This window comes from Mytilus edulis, chromosome 6 (genome assembly GCF_963676685.1).
Source record: "Mytilus edulis chromosome 6, xbMytEdul2.2, whole genome shotgun sequence".
NCBI classification, from domain to species: Eukaryota; Metazoa; Mollusca; class Bivalvia; order Mytilida; family Mytilidae; genus Mytilus; species Mytilus edulis.
This window is the reverse complement of record NC_092349.1, coordinates 78993337-79019132: the sequence shown is the minus strand read 5'-3', so window position 1 is coordinate 79019132 and position 25796 is coordinate 78993337. Positions and strand designations below refer to the sequence as shown.

The 25796-nt window shown below is 32.2% G+C and overlaps 1 protein-coding gene and 1 long non-coding RNA gene across 5 annotated transcripts in view; both read left to right on the top strand.

Annotated features, from left to right (window-relative positions):
• The first annotated feature begins 2383 nt into the window (after positions 1-2383).
• Positions 2384-25796, top strand: part of LOC139528534 (uncharacterized) — a 44421-nt gene continuing 21008 nt past the window's right edge. The window contains exon 1 of the mRNA XM_071324565.1: positions 2384-2541. Coding sequence (XP_071180666.1) covers positions 2523-2541 — 19 coding nt within the window. The 5' untranslated portion in view covers positions 2384-2522. The remainder of the gene's footprint in view (positions 2542-25796) is intronic.
• LOC139528535 (uncharacterized) lies at positions 10727-20796 on the top strand. 4 transcript variants are annotated; one of them, XR_011665618.1, is made up of 5 exons: positions 10727-10834; positions 14047-14211; positions 15012-15112; positions 17593-17705; positions 20324-20796. It is a non-coding gene; the product is annotated as an uncharacterized lncRNA (long non-coding RNA). The 4 variants fall into 4 exon arrangements; XR_011665617.1 differs by having other exon boundaries at positions 10751-10834; positions 12994-14211; XR_011665619.1 differs by lacking the exon at positions 10727-10834 and adding an exon at positions 10854-13123.

The window sequence follows — 25796 nt, the reverse complement described above, 5'->3', positions numbered from 1 at the left end:
TTTAGAGAACAACATATCCCTAGTTATTATACGAAGCATCCAAGTAAACAGAAATTATCTGTAATGTTATCTTACTGTAATGTCAATTTATATAGACAGGTGGCATCTTTTATCAAAAAGCTGAATAACCTATTGTGATATGTATATTAATTTGTCTTATTTTTTTTATTTTTTTTATTGTTTGTTTTTTTTTTTTTTTTTAAATTATATTGTTTTTTATTTTGTTTTTTTTAATGTTACCTTTGTATTATAAATCATGTTTACCATTGTATATATGTACCTCATGTTACACATTTATGTGTCTGAGCGTTGCTTTACAATAAAATCTTGAAAATCTTGAGTTAGTAATTGTATTGTAAATGTATGTAAAAAATCGTTTGTATCTATGTATCTATGCAAATCAATATTATTTTGCCTTATTCATGTATGCTCTGTATGCCCCTTGTGGGCCCTTAATTGGAAATAAAATATGTTCTGTTCTGTTCTGTTCTATATCAAGTCTCAACAACCCATTGCTAGTCGATTACAATAACTGTTTTACTATCCATACGAGCCCTAAGTGAAAAAAGAAGCTTCTGAAAACTGACCATGGGCTATGTATGGATAGTAAAAAAGTTGTATGTTTATACATTGTAGAAAATTGTAAATAAATAAAAAAAAAAAAACACCAAACATTTTTTTTAGTGAGGTCCAAAAAAGGGGGGTCCATGCCCCAAATACCTGTGCCCGGATTTCCCCCATGCCGCGGAGGCTCCCAAAAATTTTTAAAGAGAAATTGTGTCCACAGTTTTAAACAAAACGATTAATTTTCAATGGCAATATGCTTGCCAAAGTATGAAGAAGCCAAAATACAACATTGAAATGTATTTGATGGCCTCTTGAAGGTTTTGTAGAACTGTAAGTTGGTAACTCGATAACTGGATATTCATATGTTTAAATAATTGATGATTTTTCTCTTCAACTTTTCATTGTATCGCTGTTAATTTGTATTAAAATTTTAATGTTGACGTTATCAATAAATATTTCATTGTTTACGATCAATAATATGCAATTTACTATTATTGTCATGAACTCAAAATACGACAAACAGTTTAATACCGATAAAAAGAAATTGATATAATTTTTAATAGATACTAAGTCTTGTTTATTACAAATTTTCCCTGTTTACAATTTCTTCGATTGCCCAGGATGCAAACTCAGGATTCCAGTTTACATTTAAAACCAACTATCCGTGAAGCAGAAGACAGCAAAAAGTTTTACCTGAAAAAGTTGAATAATAATACTTATTATCCTTTTATATGATATTCAAATGAACATCTTTTTAGAATGAAATACTAGTAATAAATAATATAAAATTATAACATAGTCGTGTGCTCACTCCCATGAATTAATTAATTCAAATTAAAGAGACATAAAAGGCAGACCACATAACATCTACTACAAGGTTTGTAATTATTATATAAAATTAATTAGAAATTGATTTTAACATAGTTATATTAGCTAACTGAACTGCTATTGAGACAAACTCAACAAAACGCTATGAATACAAATACGGATATTTCGAATTTACAGTCATCCTTTAAAAATTGCGGTAATCCATTACTAGTCACGATCATCTTTTACCCAATCACGAAAATATTTTAATGATGATTTACGGTCATCTTAGCGATTTTTTTCAAATCGAATTTTCTGTTTCATTCACATTTCTCGGTAGTAATTTGAAATTTCCGTGTGAATCTTTCATAAATTTACATCATACAAATGTATTAGTCCTATAATGTAAGACTGAAGATTCATATCATTTACATTCAACGTTACTATCAATGTTGAACCTCTGAGGTTCAACTTTGATAGTAAAAAAAAATATCCGATAAAAAACGTTGAATGTAAATGATATGAACGTTCAGAGTCTTATAGTATAGGACTAACCAATGTATGCTTTGTAAAGAAAATGTTACAGAAACACTTTTAACAGACAATACAGATACTGACCTAATTTTTCATCCGACATCTTCAGATGACCGTGAATCGAGTAACGCAGTCATCAGCCTCACCCCAGTGATGGTTTAAGGCGCCGTAGGGCAGAAAACAATCTTTCACAACTACAAGACCCATCTGCATGCCAAGACTAACAGAAGCAATACTATTTGTTTTATATTTGGGTATAACTGTGTGTGCTTGATTGCAAATGCTCTATTGTACATGTTGACCTTATCTCCTTACTATAACGTCTATAAACGTAAAAATATCAATCAGTCAGTGCTATTAAGATAGTGCATGATATCTTTTAACAAACATTTACCATTGGCCCTAATTAAACCCTAAACTTATGTTATATAACGGGTTTAAAATTGAAATTTATGCTGCACGATTTTTAAACGCGGGAATAAATTTCCTTAGTTAATTCTTTATTTACATTGAATTTCACATTTGAATATCATTTGATTAGGGAGAGACACTTTAATTGCAAGCGAACCAACGAACGTTTGAAATTTAAAGTGGTCTAAGCAAACAGAAACAGAATGGTTAAGATTGAACTGGGTAAGTACTTAAATATAGTATGTGGTATGGATTTTGCTGAAGAACGTTGTTGAAGGCCGTACGGTGACCTACAGTTATTAATTTCTGTCATTTGGTCTCTTGTGGAGAGTTGTCTCATTAGCAATCATACCACATCTTCTTTTTTATATTACCATACATATCCTAATAAAACAGGTGAAATAACATCTTTCTTCGATCATTCGAATTGACGAATACATTTTGTATATTGGTTGTCTTTACACCATACAATTTACTCTTGGGTACAGATAAAACCTGCAGATTTTTTGGTTACCGTTTATGACCCCCTTCTGTATCCAATTGTATGTTATCAAAACAGCGAAGATTATGAAATAAAGGGACGTGCCATTTAAGACATATAATAATCAAACGGGGATTTTGCAGAAAATACAGACTTAATACATTTTAAACCGATTTCGTTATGAAATTTTAGTTATATTAAGGTTACTCACTTGTTTTTCTATGAATTGCAAGTGTTCACAGTGGCGGATCCAGATACTTAAGTGGGGGCCCGCTCCAGTCACACTTCAATGATTTCCTATATAAGCAACCAATTTTTTCCCAATTTTTTCCCCCTAAAACAATTATAAAATTCGTGTTTTCATGATCATAGCTAAACAAAATGTAATTATAAATATCGAATGCTTCTTTTTGTAACTTCATAGGTTTGTAAAAGCGTTGACCATGCGCACATTTTTTTGAACGAAGGTCTTCCGCGCTACAAAATGTACATCGATCAACGCTTTTACACCCCAATAACACATCACCTAACATTAAATCTACAATTAAACAAAGACTAGAAGATCAGTTTAAACAGTCATGGACAGGAAAGGTAAACGATTCGCCGAAAGCCCTGAATTATCGCCTGTACAAGACATCACACAATTTCGAACACTACCTTAACGTACTTGATGATAAAGATATAATAACAATGTCGCGGTTTAGGACAATGAACCATAAACTGCCGATTGAAAATGGCAGATGGCAAAACATTCCCCGAGAACAGAGAAAGTGTCCGTTATGCAGAGTTGCGATAGGTGATGAATACCACTATGTAATGGAATGCAGCAGTCTCCTGACAGATAGAACACTACATATTGACAATAAATACCTAACGAACTGTAATGTTATAAAATTTAATACTATTATTAACCAAAAACAGAAATCGAAACTCCGAAAATTGTGCCAATTTATTAGAATTATAAATGACAAACTGGATTCTCTCTGATGTTAACCTGCCGGCTATACTGATCATACCGTTGTAAAAAAAACTCATATTTAATGCTTCCTCAACAAATGTACTTATATGTAATGTAATGTAAACTAATGTGTTTTTCTGTATACCTTTGTCCAACTTAGGTGATACCAGAATAAATGATATATATAAATAAAGTTACAAAAAGAAGCATTCAATTTTTAATTAACCATTATCTTAATTTAAGGGGGCTCGCGGGTCTAGATCAAATTTGTTATTTAATATAGGATTTTTCTATAAATGAACTTTATCTCATACTTAAAACGAAAATAAAATAAATGAATGGGGTCATCGTTCATTTACGCTCACAATCTTCCTTCGAAAGGAGCATAGTTTTTGTTAATGTCATTTTTTTCTGTTGAACTAATAGGAGAAATAGCGGTAATATCTAGATCTAAATTACAGAAATCGCTTAAATTTTACAATTATTTAGTTTATGTACAGCTTATTCGAAAACAACAATAAAAAATATAGGCGACTGACGAGTTGAACAAGATATTTAATATTTAATGCTAAAAAATGGCATTTTTTTTTTACCAAAGGGAGATAATTTAGAGCTTTTTCAATGATATGTACATTTTAAAAGTCACCTGGGGCCAACACGAATTGATACTTTGGAATGATTTTTGTACCATATGATAAAGTAACAACTACTAAAGATAATAAATAAAATTTGTAATGAAAAATTAAAGATTTTTTTTTTCTCTGAAAATCTTATACCCTCGAGCCTCCTTAATAAGTTTTTTTAAGGTTCATGTGGACCTTTTGCTTAAGTGGCCGTATTTTCACCTCAAAATTTACTCTGAGTACAGGCAAGCCTGTGCATCTGGAAAAGTTTTAAGGCATGTTAATTATGTTAACTGTTTTCAACCCACTTTGTTAATTGTTATTCGCATTTTTGCATTTGTTGTTAACTGTGTTTTTTTTTGCCAAAATGGAGGTGTTGCTAACATGTTAACTGACCCCCTATTGTCGTCTTCTTTGTATAAATCACATATTTTTCAGAGATCTCAATTGTTTTCCCTGGTGGTCATTGAAGAAAATCTGCTGGTCCTAACTATTATTTTTATTTCAAAATTGTCAAAACCATACTTTAAATGTTTGTAAATGGTTAATTATAATTGTCCCTTTGCTATCCCTCCCCTCTCATGTATAAGATTCCAGGATTTATTAGTAAAACACTCACATATTTACAATGTGTTTATTCAAGAGGTCATTATTGATAACATATACATGTCTATACATTAAATATGACAGAAATAAACCAAATTAACACAAACAAAATTTAAAGAAGAGAATACAGTTTTTCTCTGATTAACACTGACAATTACTTATATTATTCAATATTGCAAAGTAACAAAAGACCTTCCATTTTTACAATGTTTGAATTATTTCTATAATATTGTGGTAAATATCTATAATTTCTCAATTCTACTATAATATCTGCTTTTTTACAAATAAATAATACATGATATTCATCACCAATATCCTATTTGCATACATTACATTTTCTTTCTATTAACTTTTGGTATAGTGTATCATCTACCAGTTTCTATAGGCAATCGTATATTAAGTTTGCAGTTCTAAATTTTGACATCCAAATTCTTAATCGGACTCTGGTTAATTAATAAGATATCTTTCTATTTCAAAACCCTTTTTGATCAGTGAATAAAATTGTCCACGCGATGTGGTGTGTAACTCACTGTACCATTTTTGCATGAACGGGTCATACAAAATTTGTTTCACTTAAGCATTTTCGTATACATCAAACTGGTTTAAAAAAAAAAAAAAAAAACTCATGCATGTACACATTAAATTCATTAAATATTTCTATGTGGCCTATCTAGTTGAAATTCACACAAGACTCCAGCTAGCGAATAATACTCAAGCCAGGCCTCGACAATAACGTTTGTCCGATTGTCCGGTACCAGAGGTAAAAAAGGTCGGACAAGTAAAAGCTATACCAAACTTGTCCGATGGGACAAGTAGAATCATTCTGCAGAAAATAAATTTTAATCCAACTTTGATGAACAAAGTATAATTATTAAAAAAAAAAACAAGAAAAGAAAATTTGTTTGACATCTTTCCTTTTTAAACTGAAACTAATTGAAACTTTTTATTTCTCAAGACCCCTCAGACTTGCAATCGATAATTTAAAACTGGTTCTTTGTCAAGTACTTTTAACAGGTAAAAAGCACACTTTTCTTGGAAACCATCCTTACCGATCCCATTCAACCATGCGCTTTTTAGATAAGGTAACTTTACAAGACAGTTCGTCACCAGCTCGGAAATGATTCGGCTCCAAGTTTAATAGACAGTTGGGCACCGTAGGAGACATATTTCATAGACATGATTAATAGACAGTTTGGCAAAGCAGTAGACATTTCTGAACCAAGACAAATCAGAACCTCTTTTCCTACCTTATTTTGTTGCTTTATAATAATTAATACCAATGTCCATACCCTATTTTTTAAATAAGAATGAGGAAGTTATTTACCATAAAAATCATCAAATCATGTTTGATCTTTATGTAGAAAAAACAATACTTGCAATGCAGTGACCTATAGTTGTTAATTTCTGTGTCATTTGGTCTTTTGTCTCATTGACAATCATACCTCATATTCTTTTTATTGATTGCATTTGAATAAACTTTTTTCAACTTAAAAAAAAAATAGGATAAAAATCCAATGAGTGTACATTTAGGGGCCAATCAGATGGTGCCTCATGTGCAAAGTATGATGAGACTTTAGCATTGATAAAAACTAGAACCGAAGTCCTGTGACACAACTAAATTCAGTTGTTCATGGCTCATATCTTTTAAAAGTATTTCAAAGGATATAAATCAAATTATGTTCATTTTTTTAAATTCATTTTGTTCCTTGAATCAACTTGAAATGCAAAAAAGGTTATTATTAAGATTTTTTTGGACAAGTTACAATTTCATTCGGACAAGTAAGTTTTGGTATGTACTTGTCCTACTGGACAAGTTGAAAAAAAAGTTATTGTAGAGGCCTGCAAGCGAACAAAATGATGCGTCAAGCTAGCGAACAATAGTTAAGCGAACAATATGATGCGTCAAGCTAGCGAACAATAGTCAAGCGAACAATATGATGCGTCAAGCTAGCGAACAATAGTCAAGCGAACAATATGATGCGTCAAGCTAGCGAACAATGAATAAGCCAACGAACAATGAGAAAAACGCGCCAACATAATCATGTTTAAAAACCGAAGACTTGCAATAACCCGAAACGTCCTTTTAAATCTGATGTGTCCATAATTTCCAGTAGGAAGACGGCATGCCTTCATTGTAACACAGACAAAGTAAATCAGTTATCCGTGTATTTAATAATAATTATTTTTTTAAGCCCGTAGGCATCTAAAATTCCTTTTAGATAAGCCATTCTCTTTTTAGTGTTCTCTGACTAGAGTCTGAGAGATGGGTTTGTTCTCTTTGTAATTATGAAACAATCAAACACAATTTTTCGCACTAAACTTGTGTAACGATACAATTAAATCATCTAGCTTTAGATATGCGTTTGAAAAAAACCCGATTGATTTTGGAACGACAAGTATTTTTATTGTTAGATTTACAGTAGAAATAAAAGCTTATAACCATTATCCACAGTTTTCTACTTTTGTTAAACATAACTTGTTCATTTTTGTAATTATTCAAAAGTTTGTCGTCACCCAGGTAATTTAGTTATTAAACTGTATTTCGATAAGACAGAGTGACACACAAATGGAACGAAAAACGAATTGACATAAAAGCTTTCAGTTAAGTTAATCTAAACTTCATTTTTTTTATTCCAAGACTATATAAAGTTACATACGTTAAAACTTCCCTACGACAAAGCTTTTATCCACACTATAAACAAATGATAGGCAATTGCATAAGGTTTCCTAGACCCAAAGACTCAGTTGGGTAAAGTTACGGAACTTTTTGAATTTAGTTCCAAAGTTGGGGATGGGTGAACCTAAAACCCCCTTCTTTAATTCATAAAAAATCCTTATGACAATACTTTTGTTCACACTAGGTATAAATGATAGGCAATTGCCTAAGGTTGGCTGTACCCAAAGACCCAGGTGGGTAAAATCATTAAAAGCTTTTTAAGTTGAGGTCCAAAGTTAAGGTAAGGTCACCCTTCCACCTTCTTTAATTCATAAAAAAAAAAACAACGTACGGCAAAACTTTTGTCCATACTGGGTATAAATGATAGGTAATTGCCTAAGGTTGTCTGGACCCAAAGACCCTGGTGGATAAGTTATGGAACTTTTTAAATTGAGGCCCAAAGTTGTGATAGGGTGACCCTACAACCTCCCTTTTTTAAGTCATAAAAAAATATCCCTACGACAAAGCTTTTGTCCACACTAGGTACAAATGATAGGCAATTGCCTAAAGTTGCCTGGACCCAAAGACCGCGAGGTGGGTAACACCATTAAAAGCTTTTTAAATTGAGGTCCATAGTTAAGGTAAGATCAGCTTTCAACCTTCCTTCTGTCATTCATAAAAAAAACGTACGGCAAAGCTTTTGTCCATACTGGGTATAAACGATAGGTAATTGCCTAAGGTTGCCTGGACCCAAAGACCCTGGTGGGTAAAGTTATGGAATTTTTTAAATTGAGGCCCAAAGATGTGATAGGGTGACTCTACCACCTTCATTTTTTAATTCATAAAAAAATCCCTACGACAAAGCTTTTGTCCACACTAGGTACAAATAATAGGCAATTACCTAAGGTTGCATGAACCCAAATACCCAGGTGGGTAAAGTTATGGACCTTTTTTTAATTGAGGTCAAACCAAAGATTTGATAGTGACCCTACCACCGCAAATTTTTTTTCCAGACAAGCTACTGTGGAGCAAAATTGTGAAACAGACTTTAGACATATACGAAGAAAACAAATAGAAACACTCAGTTGAACGGCGACCAGAACTTAAGCGGTACCATAAAATACATACATGTTTGACGGAGCATCGTTTGTTACGACTAGCGGTAACTTTTCCATCTCTAAATTCAAAATTTATGACGCTTGTGAAATTAGGATCCATAGCTATACAAACAGGCAAATGCTCCTTGTGTCACTTATATAATACGGATATACTTATGCATTATATACTTTGCTGTACATCTCTTTTACAAATTCGGACAGAAATGTTCTACAAAATTGTTGATATTCTTGACGTAGAAGATTCCGTTTCTTTTCTTTAATCAAGATGATGACGAAATTGTCGAGCTGTTAATTGGAAGTATAAATCATACCATGCAAACTATAAATGCTGATGTATGGAGCCTCTTGGTGTGCCACATAGCAGATTATATGTATAAACTATATCAGGTCTTCAATTATGATCTTATAGTCACATATTTGATCTTAACTAATGTTGTTCTTGTATGAAATTGGTGAATTAAATTATAGACGTTTTGTTTTCGACACTATTTCATATTTAATAATGTAACTACCTATATACTTTTTTTTATTGCTGTTTATATACTTTGATGTTGTTTAGAATATGTAAATATGTTAGTGTTATGTATTGATTCTGTTCTTATAATATAAATTGTAAAATCTTCATATATGGAGGAAATAAAGATAATCAATCTTTAATTTATAAAAAGAAATCCTACGGCAAAGCTTTTGTCTACACTAGGTATAAATGATGGGCAATTGTATAAGGTTGCATGAACCCAAATAGCCAGGTGGGTAAAGTTATGGATCTTTTTTTAATTGAGGTCTAAAGTTGTGATAGGGTGACCCTACCACCTCCCTTCTTTAATTCACAAAAAAATCCCTACGGCAAAGCTTTTGTCCACACTAAGTACAAATGATAAGCAATTGTCTAAGGTTCACGGCCGACACTCGGCTAACCGAGAGATTGGTCGGTTAATCTATATTGAGTATGCGGCTATATGGGAGATTGGTCTGTTAATCGGGTTGGTTATACGTCTGTAAAGAGTAAAACGCACAATTTAATGTTAAACTCTATTAAATATACAGATTTTTCACCCGATGCAACCCGTGTCATCCTCTTCAATAGATCTTATGTTAGTGGAGTTACGTTGTTCAATAGACCATATGGTATACCATGTTAACACATGTTATGGGGTTATTCTATGGAAATAGAGTAACACCGTATTATAACCATGCTAGTATACGGTATGGGGTTATCCTATTCAAGTAAGATTACACAGTAATGATACAAATTTAACATATAGTATGGAGTTGTACTATTCAATAAGGGTAACACAGAAATTATACAATGTTAGCACATAGGATAAACTGAGTATGGGGTTATCTTATTCAAGTAAAAAACACAGATATTTTGGTATGACACAGAGGCTGAACATTGGCCAATCATTGTATTTCTTGTATAATCATAACCCCAAAACTTTCAAGCCACATGCAAACAGAGGGTGTAGAGGTCATTGTTACATTAATTGACCAAACTTTTGCATCTTGTCATGATACGACTAACGGTGCATCATGTAAAATAAAGATTCAAGTAAGTTGAGAATTAAATGCATACTTTAATTTGTAAACAATTATACATATTACCTACTACGAAGTTTTTTTTCCAATAATTCCTATTCCTCGTCCCGTCCCTTTTTGATTTGACTTAAAGCACGTTTTATTGTAGAATATTAAACGAGCCTGTTGCTCTAACACTGATTAACTTGACTTTTAACCAAAACCCACCTGCAGATCTATGAATCTAATTGAACGTGTCATGAAAAATTGAGTTATATTTGCTAAACATAAATATTTGTCAAACGTTTATATTGATTAACGACGTCGTTTTTAACTGCAAAACGCGCAACCTCTCGGTCAGCCCATAGCTGAGGCCGATAGCAAAATGTACAGTGGCAGTGGTACTGTCCGGAATTGTTTCATACGTTTGTACCGGAAGTTGTGAAATTTATTTTCCGTTTAGTCAATTTCACTTTCACTTTCACTTTGACTGGTAAATTCTGGCCTAGAAAGTGGGACAATTTATAACAGGAGACAGAAACCTGCTTTCATCAGGTTGATTAATAGAGAAATTTTATATCTATCTACTCCAAAATATTAAAATGAAATACATATGTCTTACTGCAAGTGCAAAAACTTCCCCCTCAAAAGTTGAAGGCAAAACAACATGAAAAAATACATTTGTTTATCAGGGATAATATGAGAATGGTGCTACATTAAATGCAAGCTTACCAAGACATAGTTTATTTATTGATAACACCACACTCAGAGATCCAGAAGCCCACATTATATTGCAGAACGTTTATCTGTTTTTTGCACAAAACTTGCAGAATTATGTTGCATGAATCGCTGCCACTAAAACTTAATTTTAATATAATAAGGGTTCAGCTGGTATAGAATAACTAACTGTAGACCATGCAACTAGTCCTATAATGCAAGGCTATGGTTATGTAACAGTGGTTTGATTCTGCCAGTGTACTTTATTTGGAGGATTTATGGTGTATTTGAATCCTGCATAGTTGATTGATGTAAACAATAAAGTTTTCGTCCAAGGAATGTTCACGCTAGTGTTTTGAAACCAGGGATGATTACACTAGTGATTTTATACTGTAATGATTGCTCTAGTTAAGGATGCCTCTGTAATTGAAACTTTCTGTAAGAACAATAAAATTGAGAATGGAAATGGGGAATGTGTCAAAGAGGCAACAACCCAACCATAAAACAGACAACAGCAGAAGGTCACCAATAGGTCTTCAATGCATCGAAAAACTCCCTCACCCGGAGGCGTCCTTCAGCTGGCCCCTAAACAAATATATATACTAGTTCAGTGATAATGGATGTCATACTAAACTCCAAATTATGCACAAGAAACTAAAATTAAAAATCATACAAGACTAACAAAAGCCAGAGGCTCCTGACTTGTGACAGGTACCTATAGCCAAGTAGAAAAGTAAATGCATAACAATACCCACAGTAAAAATCAGTTCAAGAGAAGTCCGAGTCCAATGTCAAAAGAGGTAACATAAGAAAATAAACAAAATGACAATACATGTACTGCATAAATAACAACAGACTACTAGCAGTTACTGACATGCCAGCTCCAGACCTCAATTAAACTGAATGAAAGATTATGTCTTCATCATATGAATATCAGGCACAATCCCTCCCATTAGGGGTTTAGTATTATACCATCATGAAATATATGAGAACATAACCCGTGTCATGTCAAAACTGATTTTTAAATGAATGTGTTTAATTCTGATGCAAAGACCCTATAAGTGAATCAATATTAAAGCCAAAATATGCAATTTTTAATGACCTGACAACAGTATCGTAACTATATCCCTTCTTAATAAGTCTGTTTAAAGGTTTTGTTAGCTTCTGCACAAATCTGCTCTAAACATTAGGTTTATATCAAGTTTAATGTCCTAATCATAGATACAAGTATTTTGAGTTATAAAATATCTTCCTCACCATCATCAATATTATTTGCTAGATTGTAAACTGGTTCCTTGAAAATCATTCTAATTTTAACCCATTAATATATGTAAACAATAAACTGGTATTATATCAACTGAACAATGCTATAAAAATCGATTCTTTCACACTATTTACATCCAATATTAAACAGTTATACCCGGAATGAATGCTCAGTGGAATGAAAGTACAGTATTTCAAATCAAATTTTGTTTGTAACACTTCTCAGTACAGTATCAAGATCTACAACTAATTCTAATATAACGTGCTGCTTTTGCTTTGTAAACAACACCGTGATAAAATTCTCAATATATCTATACTTAGCACAGCTAGACTCAGAGATGTACATAATAATGGCTGTTACAACATACCTCCCACGTAAATCCACATGTATTGTAACCTTAGTAACTTTGCAAACTCTTTGCCGATTTTATTGTTTTAAAAATGGCAATTAAAAAAGACAAAAGAACTTTTATTCTTTTTCAGATGCATAATAAAAAAATAAATGCCCAAGAGTTCAGAGAAATCAACAATATCGAAATAAAATTAAATTCGCGAAAGTCTATTAATATTTTTGGCGAATTCAAGTCATTTCAAAACATGACATCATACAAATGAAAACGCTAGAGTTGAAGGTGTTCCGTTACGTGAACAATAGAAATTTGTATGATAAATGGATTTCTGATGTATTTATATGTTTTATTTTCTATTTTAATGCATTATACTAATATTTACAGATTTCAGCAAGTCAACATGGCGGCTCTTTGGTTACGAAATGTCAATTTTGAATTTGACAGTCGCTTACGAGAAACACATGTAAATTAAAGATGGCAAATGTTGGGATTGAGAAGTAAAAGAATTAAACAGGTTTTATTCGAGCAGTTATTCACGAAATAATCCATGCAAGCTACAGATTTATTAGAATGTTTGAGCTTGATCTAACAAGGAATAAAAAAGAACAGCCAAACACACAAAATACCAACCCTCACTTCAACTTTTTAATGACCGTATTTATCCTATTAGAATCAAAATAATTTATGGCAGCCATAGATTGTTGGAAATTTACAAATGGCCTGAAATTCATAAATTTAATTCCTAGCTAACGCTCAGGATAAAATTTGAATATCTCAGCCCAGGCCATGTGTAAATTTCCAACAATCTTTGGCTTCCATGAACTATTTCTTAACTAATACCACAACAAACTACGATAGCATAGGAATCATGATACATGTTGGTCTGTCTGTTTTGAGATCGTCTTGCAAGGTTTTTCCTCTTATACCTTGAAATGATGAGGGGACACAAAGTTCTACCCGTGTCCGGCTGTATGTCTACATCCTTTTGCACATCCGTACTTCCCAAAGTTTACAAATGGATCATAACTATGCTGTGTAACAAAAGTATTTTGTGGTAATAAGCATAAAAAATGGAAATAAATGCTGAATTTTTGCTTCCTTTCTCAAACATAAGTTAGTCTCAAACAAATGTAATAAAACTTATACACAATACTGATCTGACACCGCAAATCAACATGCACATTTGGGTAGGGTCAATTTTACTCTTCTTCAGTTATGTCCCTTTATAACTTTATATGATATGCATAGGGTGCATCATCTATGTCCCATTGACATATTCCCCATTTATTTGAGTCATAATTTATAAAAGGGAGATAATTGAAGACTTATTGTAGTATCTTTTAAGCAAAACTCTCAATGTGAATGGTTTTAATGAAACTTGATACATTGCATGTAAAACAAATAGAACATATATTGAAATTTGTTTATTTATTGTAGAATGAAAAGAATCTGCTTTACTAAAAATCCACCAAAGATTAGATAGTTTTTGCCCGAAACAGACCACACACTAGACTGGAAGATTCAACATCCACATGATCCAGCAAAAAGAGGAAAGTGGCATTGATTCAGTTTCAATGCACACTCTTACTTTTCCCTTACAAGGTGATATGAGATGTTAATGATACTTTTAAGCAAAAATTGAATATAAGTAGGTTTGAGACAGGTCACAGGTATTGTTGCTTCAATAATTTTTGTTTTTACTGAATCACCAGTAAGTTAACATGGGAAACTAATCTTTTACATTTTCAAAACATACTCAGATACTTGTATACAGGTGCTGATGTACTAAGGCAATTTCAATCTATAGAATTACTGGTCCATATGTACCATATTTACAGTTTTTTGCATTATTGAATGTGAATAGCTATATCAATAATTGTATTATTTTCTGCTGACATAAGAGGAAGATGTTTAGATGATTAAGGATATTAACTTATTATGGAAGACATTTTTATTTTATTGTACTGATTAAAAGGGTTAATAGTTCAATAATATTATGACAGTATACAGATTCCCAATTTACCTTTAAACTTAATGTGCATGACCTCCAGCATTTTGTCCAGCCTATTCTATTAGTTTTACATGCATCTTCATGTCAAGACTTATTATTTGGAGAAGGACAAGCAGAACAGTTTTTTCAATGAAATTAATTTAAAAAAAAATGAATAATGTGTTACTATTTAGTTAGTAACTAGAGTTTAGTATTACAATATTATTTAAAAAAAAAAATTGTCCTTCACATGGAATAACTAATAATGGTATAGACAAAATAATATTCTTGACAGTGTTTTGTAGAGCAAGTTTAATGTAGGGTTTTCTACATACCCTAGTTATGTATTTGTTTTCACTTATAGTTAACTTATGGGATAACTAAAGTCTCCATTTTAACTTTCTTTTTATAGGGATATATGTACCAAAAAGAGTTGGTCTATGTGCTTAAAGAAAAGACAACAATTGTGATCAAGCTTTTTTTTTAGTCCTATTTCTGATGTTGAGAAGAAAGGTATGCTTTTCTCTTGTATGACTAACGTAATGTTCATTGCCACTTTGACAAACTTTCAATCATGCTTATTGTGAAGTGCATAAATTTCTTACTTAAGAGAACAATTAATGATATGATCTGTAGCAAAACTTTAAAGGATAACATAGTCTTTATAATTATGGGTGAGACTTTTCCAGTTTTATAGAATAGTAGAAAAAGTCTGTTTACCATATTATGTAGTTGACAACATCATATCACCATTTATTTTATATAATAATCTTAAAGGGAGGAATGATACTTTATAAAAAAAAAAAAGATGTGGTTTGGTTATCAATGAGACAACTCTCAATCCACAACCAAATGTACCGTAGTCAACAATTTCTAAAAGTATTGCAATATTGACCTCATATAAATGCAAATCCTCTGAGAAAAACTTATTTTTAAGGATTTGGTATTGTAAGGAATTTAATGTGATTCTTTAAAATCAGTATTTGTTTTTATTGATATATATGTTCAAAATGTTTAGGAAGGAGTGCAATGTGTATATTATATTAAGGTGAAATTTAGCGTATATTTTGTTGTTGTAAGAAATCTCATATTATGAGATTTGTCTTGTATAAGCCCCAAAACACTTAGGCCAATGACTTTTTGCACAGTTGTTGTGCCTATTATATTTTTTTGACATTTGTCTCATTATTTTTTTGGTAAACTAAATCTTAAAAAATGTAAAGGCTCAATTAATTAACCCTGTCTATCCCACTGTCTGTTTTTCTCTATAAGAGTACATTGTTTTTTCCGGCTTTCTCCTCCTACAGTTTTTGAGATACAGCTTAGTAGGATATATAGTAGGATGTTTCTTCACATAATAAGAGTATGGATGTCCACAGGATTTTATTTGTTTTCAAGGCTCTATAAGCACACACAAAAATCAAAGGATCAGGGCTTTATTGCACTTTTTCTTAACTATTATCAGTATTAAAGCCTTAAACACAGAGCCAAAAAAAAAAATCACTGCAAGTATAAGATAGCCCTAAGCATTGGTTTGAGCAGAATTTTTAGCCAAAAAATTCAGATAGACTTTATATAAACATGTACCACCACCAAATTGGGCCAGAAAAAGAACATACTTGAAAGTAGAAAGTATTTAAAACAGAATAGGCATAACTAAGATGTAAATATCAAAATATATAGAATATAGTTTGGTAATTGAGTTTTATTTGAAAGGTGTATATAGTACTGGCGATCCTTGTAGAACACATTGAAATGTATAAATGAATTCTAAAATTGAAACCACATATTGCATGTTTCTGAAAAGGGTCTGGTTTGGTGTATCTAAAGTTTGGGTAGCCAGCACAGTCTGATGTGTAAATGACCTTCTGCCGTTGTCTGTTGTCTGTTCTATATTCCGGTTGTTGTCTCTTTGACACATTCTCAATTTTATCATCATTATCTCCTAAACTATATGAGATATCTTATAAACTGTATAAGATATCTTTTTAACTATATAAGATATCTTGTATGGCATGTGATACGGATTTCGTCATGTTTTGTACTCTTTATCATATATTTAAACAGGAGAGTGAATATCAACTGCTTTCTGACCCCTAGCACCTGAGATTTACTTCTGTTTTGAAAGCGTTAAAGAGAAATGCTTAATTATTTATTGGAAGCACCTGTGTTACCTTACAGTTTGAGTCATGTTGTTCATAGAATTATTTTGTTTATTTTTATTTTTTGTGTGTTTTGTATGGTATTTCATTGAGATCTTTTTTATAGTTACATTTCGTGTGCCAGAATATGAACGCTTGATGTCTGTGACATAACATGCCAAACAATGATGCAATTCAATAAATGGCTTCATGCCCTAATGACCGTTTTATTTTGTCTGAATCACTACTGTCACAAAGGTGAAATCCGAGTAGGAGTGTGATAAAGGGTACTCATCAAAGTTGAGCAATACAGATTAAACAGCAGGCTATTTATCAAATAGAATGAAATTCAAAACAGTGTGGCTGTGGCCATTGATTGACACATTAAATTCATCCATTGACTGGGACAATTTACGTGAACGTTCGTCTGCAACAACCACTGTTCACGACGTACCTACGATAGACATTTAAACTGTGGGGTCCCCAAAGGTTTCTTAACGACTTTAATTATAAAATAATTCGAAAAATTAATCAGGAATAACCTTTATGTTTTGATTTATATAATTGATATAAATCGAAACATCCTGTTATTTCTGATTATTTTTTCGAATTACTTTATTAAGGTGTTGAGAACCTTTGGTGATCCCATAGTTTAAGTGTCTTTAAAAAGTACATAGTGAGCAGTGGTCGTTACATACAAATGTTCACCTAAATTGTCCCAGTCAATGGATGAATTTAATGTGTCAATCAATGGCCACAGCCACACTGTTTTGAATTTCATTCTATATAAAACTACTGTTTTTAATATTACATATATGATACAAATATATATCTATATGTTTATTGTTTCAGGATGTAATGAAGTAACAATAGTGAAGGTTTTAGCAAGCAGGTACTGAAAGAACTTCAAAAGGTTAATCCTACAGCTGTCTGGTGATGTTGAAAGAAATCCAGGACCTACAATGGTATCGATCACCCCAAAAAAATGCTATGTTTGAGACTGAAGTATATTTAGGATTAGTTGCTCTGAAAAAACAAGCACTTTAATTTAACAACTTCATCAAAATCCATTTAATTAAGGCATATTGGATAATGTTTCAATTCATCTTTAACATAATTTTCATTGAAATTTTATGTTTTATTAACCAATAGAAAACTGGTTAGTACTCTGTTCAAGTAAGGCAGACTGGACATGCTGCCATGAACAGTTTCCATGGGATAACTTATGAAACATTTAATCAACTCAGAAATGACACAAAACTGTCTTCTCACAGTTATTGTTATAGACCTGGTTACATGACATATTATGGTATACCGTTGTCTGTCCATCCATCGTCAACATGTCAGACATTAACTCAAAAAGGCTTAAACCAATTTGCCTAAAACTTTGGTGAATCGTTTATATTTATTGAGGTGAGATCCTTTATTTTTATAAATTTTAGATTTTAAGTTTCTGAGTTATAGGGTTTTATTAATTAAAAATAGGGAAATTTTCCAGTTTTCTGACAATCATTTAAAAAGACTTTTCACCAACTTGCAAGAAATTTTGGTGAATTGTTTATATCTTTTGACATAAACTCCCTTTCAATTTTAATAAATTTTAAATTTTTTAAGTTTCCCATTTACAGGGTTTTAATCATTAAAAAAAGGGAATTTTCCAGTTTTCAAACAATAGCTCAAAAATACTTTCAGCAGCTCTTATTGAACTTTGGTGAATTGTTTATATCTATTGATGTAAGGTCCCTTTAGAATTATATAAATTTTAGATTTTATAGTTCAGAGTTATGGGGTTTTATTCATTACAAAAGGGGGAATTTTCCAGTTATTGGACAATAACTCAAAAATACTTTCAGCAATTCCATAGGCGGATCCAGGGGGGCCCTGGGGGACCCGGGTCCCCCCTTTCGTGGTAAAAATTTGGTTGATTATATAGGGAATCACTGATGCATGACTGGAGTGGGCCCCCCTTAGGAAAAGTTCTGGATCCGCCACTGAATTCTCATGAAACTTTGGTGAAATTTCGCTACTTGTAGCATTTTATTCTTCTGAATCCAAAATTTTAAAAAATACTGAAATAATTCTGAAATAATTGTTTCTCTGTACTGTATGCTAATTCTATTGAAGATAATTGTTTAAAGTGACTCCTGACATGATATAATCTTGTACTTATTATAAACCCCACAAAGTTTTTGGAGTGAATATATGAATCACTCTGTCTGTCTGTCTGTTTCATATGTCTTGTAAACTTAACTCCTCCGTAATGTATGTACCAATAAGATGAAACTTTACAGAGTCTAAATTATTTCAAGGGAGATAATTGAATTTACTTAGTTTAACATTGCAATAAGTGGCAACAGGTCTTGTAAGTGCAACTCAAATACTCACCTAGTTCCATTATTTGCATTGATTGATTTTGAAACTTAACACTGTTGCAGTACACAACCTAAGACTTGAGTATGTAGGAAATAGTCCAGATCCAATACTTTTCAAGGGAGATAATTGAACCTAATTAGTTTAATATTGCAATAAGTGGCAATAAGTGGCAACAGGACCTGTAAGTGCAACTATGTTTAATTACCTTGATGGATATTGATGTAAATTTACACAGTAGACTGACACCACCAGAGAATGTATATGAAGGAAATAATCCTGGTCTGAAATATTTTAAGGGGGAAATGGATCTTAATTGTTTAATGTTGCAATATGTTGCAACAGTGTTTAGTAAGATAAGTGGATGTTCTCCTTATCTGCTTTATCAATATTGTTGAAATTTTATATCAAGTGCAGTACACCGCCTGGGAATGTGCATGAAGGAAAATCATATTTGTCTGAAATATTTCAGAAGATGAATTGGAATGGGGTGGGGTATCCTTTAGTGGGTTGACTCCTAGTTTTATGCAATACACTCAGAATGGCAAATACTATCCATGCTGTTCTGTGTTCACTCTTGTTTCAAACTAGGATCACAAAAGTCCTTGTTATATTCTTTACATATATTATGAAGTTAGATCTCCACAAAAGTACAGGTGAATCAGGAGTCTTAACATATCTATGTTTTAGTAACTAGAATACAAGTTTTTATTGTTGCGATACTCACCCAGTTGCATTACATTTAAATTTAATCAGAGAATTACTTTTTATAAGAACATTTGAAACATCAAATAAAAATAGGGGGCCTCTGCCTTCTGTTCTTTAAAAATAAATACAAAACTCAAAGTGTCCTATCAAATCAATTTAATTATCTGCCCTTGATTTTAAAAGAATATATTTTTTTAATTTAAATACACTTTATCACACTTAATTTTTTGATAGCTTGATCCAACTTCCAAGCTTAAGATGTTCCAGTCATATAATATTGCATTATACTTTGTAAAATTTTAAACCAAAAAAGAGATTTTTTGCAACATGCCTAAAACCAGAACTAAGACATCATTCCAACTTGACTTAATATATCTTTGGAAAAGTCAGTTATCTGGAATGTGATCTGAACAGTTCAACTTTTTTTTTTCATTTTATAATGTATGTTTATTTCAATAATTGAACCAGTTTTTGTGAATTTTACATGAAAAAAATTGTATTTTAGGTTTATCAAGACTTCTTAGTGCTTGCCATACAAGTGTCAAAGAGTGAAGGGCAAGAATGGCTTTAAAGAACAGAGAAGACTTGTTTTATTGCACTTAGTTTTGAGCTTATGTTTGATATTTTACCACTACGATAGAGTATATATATACAATTTTAGAAAATTTAAAGTTTTATAATAAAGAATAAAATTAATAAAACATGTTTAGATTGATTTGATTGTATCCAATATGTTTATTAAAAGGAAGGCTGTTCCAGTAATAGATATTGAGTTTAAATATAACTTGCATCATATAGAAAATAAAACAGCAAAAGATAGAAAACAGAGAGAAAATTGCTTCAACTATCATATTTAAAGTTCATTTCCTCTTTACAGAAGGAATTGAGTGCAACACAAAGCCTGAATTGAACTTAGTATTGTAGCTAAGCATGACTTTTTGTGTGAAATTATTTTTTTATTAAATGATGACTTTACTATTTTCACCTATTTTTTTATAAGTAAAACTAGAACAGGATACAATCTGTGAGTTATATGGTTTTCTTAAAAAGAGTCTCCATGTATACATGTATGAATTGTCTGTGATTCTAAGATATTGTCAGTGTGTCTTTTTCAAAGATCTACATTTCAGTCAGACCGGATTCTTGTGACTTTGACCTTAAAGTTCTGTGATTAGATCCATTCTTATGTCAGTTAAAATCTCATTAGAGATAATGTTGTCTCTGTTTGTATATCTTGCAGACTTGCTTATTTATTATCATTATTTATTATTTCTAAAATATTGGACGCAGCAGGTCAACTATATGTTATGTATGTAAAGGGGAACATGTCAGTTTGGCAGGTTTCATCTGACCTTGATCTAATTTTTATGACTCATTGGTCAATGTTAAGTTTGTTGTGTTTTGGTCTTTTTTCAAGTACTATATTAAGCAATAGGTCAAATATATTTGGTATATTGAATTATTGTTAGATGTGCATGTGTGTCTAACAGGATTTATGTAAAATATGAATTGTCAGTGATACTTGTAGTGAAACCTTAATCTAAAAGACCATAAAATCAATGGTCAGTAAAGCATATGAGACATTTCAGCGTGTGCACTCTTGTTTGTTTTTAGAAATCAAAAATGATTTTTTTTTGCCTATAAAATGTACTTTTACTGTATCTTTAAAGTAGTCAGCACCGTTAGCCACTAATCCGATAACCCAGACTAGTAAATATTGATTCAAACTAGAGAAAATTTTCAAAATTTTATAGAGTCATATAGGGACAAGTTTTGATTTTTAGTTTACGGACTAGTAAATGAAAAAGTTTTTGGCGCAGACTGTCTTTACAAGCAGATAAAGAAAGACATTAGTCTAATTCATTTAAATATAGATAATGACAGATGTAAGACTTGTAAATGAAAAAGAGACAATTGGTAAAATATAAATAATAAAAGATATAAGGCATGTACACGAAACAAGCCGGAGTTAAATATGGATGATAAAAAATGCAAGGCAAATGTACACAAGACAACTGCACTGCAAATTCAAATAATTTACAAATGGCAAACCCTGATATGCATTGTCTATGGTTCTTAGATACAGTCTGTAAGTATTGTCTGTTGTTCCTAGATACTGTCTGTAAGTATTGTCTGTTGTTCCTAGATACTGTCTGTAAGTATTATCTGTTGTTCCTAGATACAGTCTTAAGTATTGTCTGTTGTTCATAGATACAGTCTGTAAATATTGTCTGTATTAAAGTATTGTCTGTTGTTCCTAGATACAGTCTGTAAGTTTTGTCTGTTGTTCCTATATACTGTCTAAGTATTGTCTGTTGTTCCTAGATACAGTCTGTAAGTATTGTCTGTTGTTCCTAGATACTGTCTGTAAGTTTTGTCTGTTGTTCTTAGATACAGTCTGTAAATATTGTCTGTTGTTCCTAGATACAGTCTGTAAGTATTGTCTGTTGTTCCTAGATACTGTCTGTAAGTATTGTCTGTTGTTCTTAGATACAGTCTGTAAATATTGTCTGTTGTTCCTAGATACAGTCTGTAAGAATTGTCTGTGGTTCTTAGATACTGTGTATTTATTGTCTGTGGTTCTAAGATACAGTCTGTAAGCTTTGTCTGTGGTTCTTAGTGGTTCTAAGATACAGTCTGCAAGTTAAAACTGTCGTGGTTCTGAGATACCGCATAAAAGTATTGTCTGTGGTTCTTAAATACAGTCTGTACGTATTGTCTGGTTCCTAGATACAGTCTGAAAATATTGTCTGGTTCCGATGTACAGTCTGTAGTTCTTAGATACAGTCTGTAAGTTTTGTCTGTGGTTCTTAGATACAGTCTATAAGTATTGTCTGTTGTTCCTAGATACAGTCTGTAAGTTTTGTCTGTGGTTCTTAGATACAGTCAATAAGTATTGTCTGTTGTTCCTAGATACAGTCTGTAAGTATTGTCTGTGGTTCTTAGATACAATCTGTACGTTTTGTCTGCGGTTCTTAGATACAGTCTTTAAGAATTGTCTGTGGTTCTTAGATACAGTTAAAGTATTGTCTGTGGTTCGTAGATACAGTCAAAGTATTGTCTGTGGTTCTTAGATACAGTCTTTAAGTATTGTCTTTGGTTCTGATATACAGTTTGTAAGTTTTGTCTGTGCTTCTTATTTACAGTCTGTAAGTATTGTCTGTGGTTCTTATATACAGTCTGTAAGTATTGTCAGTGGTTCTAAGATACAGTCTGTAAGTTTTGTCTGTGGTTCTTAGATACAGTCTGTAAGTATTGTCTGTGGTTCTTAATACAGTCTGTAAGTATTGTCAGTGGTTTTAAGATACAGTCTGTAAGTATTGTCAGTGGTTCTAAGATACAGTTTGTAAGTATTGTCAGTGGTTCTAAGATACAGTCTGTAAGTTTTGTCTGTGGTTCTTAGATACAGTCTGTAAGTATTGCCTGTGGTTCTTATATACAGTCTGTAAGTATTGTCAGTGGTTTTAAGATACAGTCTGTAAGTATTGTCAGTGGTTCTAAGATACAGTCTGTAAGTATTGTCAGTGGTTCTTATATACAGTCTGTAAGTTTTGTCAGTGGTTCTTATATACAGTCTGTAAGTATTGTCAGTGGTTCTAAGATACAGTCTGTAAGTATTGTCAGTGGTTCTAAGATACAGTCTGTAAGTATTGTCTGTGGTTCTTAGATACAGTCTTCAAGTATTGTCTGGTTCTTAGATACAGTCTGTAAGTTTTTTTTGTGGTTCTTATATACAGTCTGTAAGTATTGTCTGTGGTTCTTATATACAGTCTGTAAGTTTTTTCTGTGGTTCTTATATACAGTCTGTAAGTATTGTCTGTGGTTCTTAGATACAGTCAAAGTATTGTCTGGGGTTCTTAGATACAGTCTGTAAGTACTGTCTGTGGTTCTTAGATCCTGTGAAAGTTTGTAAGTTTTTTCTGTTGTTCCTAGACAAAGTCTTTGAGTATTGTTCGTGGTTCTTAGATACAACATTATAGTAGTGTCTGTGGTTCTTAGATGCCGTCTGTACGTATTGTATGTGGTTCTTAGATACAGTCTGAAAATATAGTCTGTGGTTCTTAGATACTGTCTAAGTATTGTCTGTGGTTCTTATGTTGTTTGTAAGTTTTGTCTGTGGTTCTAAGATACAGTGTAAGTATTGTCTGTGTTTATTACGTACAGTCTGTGAGTTTTGTCGGTGGTTCTTAGATACAGTCTAAGTAGTGTATAGTCTGTGGTACTTACGTACAGTCTGTAAGTTTTGCTATGGTACTTGCGTGATTATTGTCTGTGGTTTTTGCATACAGTCAGTTATGTCATTGTTTTGGATTCATTTCGTATATAACAAATCATTGAAACAGGCGGACACCATCGTTCATAAAATATATTTGTAACATGATGGTATGGATACAGTTCTTACACATATAAAGGTATTCAGACGGACATTTAAGTGGCTGCACGTCGGATGTACCTATTTACTGGCTGCAATATTAATACCAAGCTGCAGACCAAATCAAAAAATTATTTCGTCAGGTAGAAGCCGAAAATTGATTTTATTTCTAGTCAATTTGACAGACGGAGTCCTACGGTTATAGCTATATATATATATATATATGACCTTACTATTGTATTCGCTGTTAATTTGAACATGAATGCAAAACTTGCCACTGGACGTAAATAGTTTGTTGGACGGACAGAGTCTAGCGGTTAACCTTACTATAGAAGTGATCGCTAATATGATCTCGTTCTGAACATGAATGAAATATTTGTTACTGGACGCAAAGCAAACAGCAATCAATCAATCTAGCGGTTACTAGACTGTGGTAACGTAGGTAAAACGACGCACTGAAAGACAACTTGATTTGAAATGCATAATTTCATTACTTTTATTTTTCGATAAGTATATTCTCTGTATAACGTTCATGAATACACCAATGAGACATAGTTATTCGATATATAAAAACCCTATACAACGTTCATACACCAATGAGACGGCGCTATGGGTATATAAGGTTCATACACCTATTAGACCGATCAATTCGATATATATAGTTCATATTCCAATGAGACAGTTATTCGGTTGGTATAGACCCTATACAATGTGTATACACCAATGAGACAAAGTTATTCGATGGGTATAAACCCTATACAACATGTATACACCAATGAGACAAAGTTATTCGATGGGTATTATTAATTACATAGTGTGCTAGTGACCTAATACGGTATATATGGGGTCAGTAAATTCCATATGGGGTGAGAGCGAAGCTCGAATCCCCATATGGAATTTACTGACCCCATATATACCGTATTACGTCACTAGCACACTATGTAACGAATTTATCTTACCGACTATCTTAACGTGTGAAATTAAGACTAGTGATTCTCAAAACGAGCAGGTCTTCAATACTGTTAGCGCTAAGAAAATACTTCCATTGATCCTACAAAAACAGATTCCAACAATAACGACTTGTAAAGTTTAAATGTGTTTTATGAATTTGTTTCAATCTTAATCATCAATTTCTTCGTCTGTTGGAACTTTTAAGATTTTTTCTCAGTACCGTTTTGTTTTTTACAAAGGGACATAACACCATTACTAACCGTGTATGAGATAAGCCCCGCCTCCCTACTAACCTAATATCAAATATACACGGTTTGCACGCGGACGCTTTTAACCAATCCTATTCCTGGAAATGTATAGGAGGTAAGATAAAAACCCTATACATCGTGTACACACCAATGAGACAATCATACACCTATTAAACCGAGCTATTCGATATTATAGACCTTATAACGTTCATATATACCTATGAAACAGAGTTATAAGATGTGTTTTGACCCTACAATGTATTTAACGTTCATACACATATGAGACAGAGTTATTCGAGAGGTATATAATTACATATACTCTATGCAACATTCATAAACCAACGAATCAGAGTTATTTGATAAGTATAGTAGGCTCTATATAATGTCCATACACCAACGAGACAAAG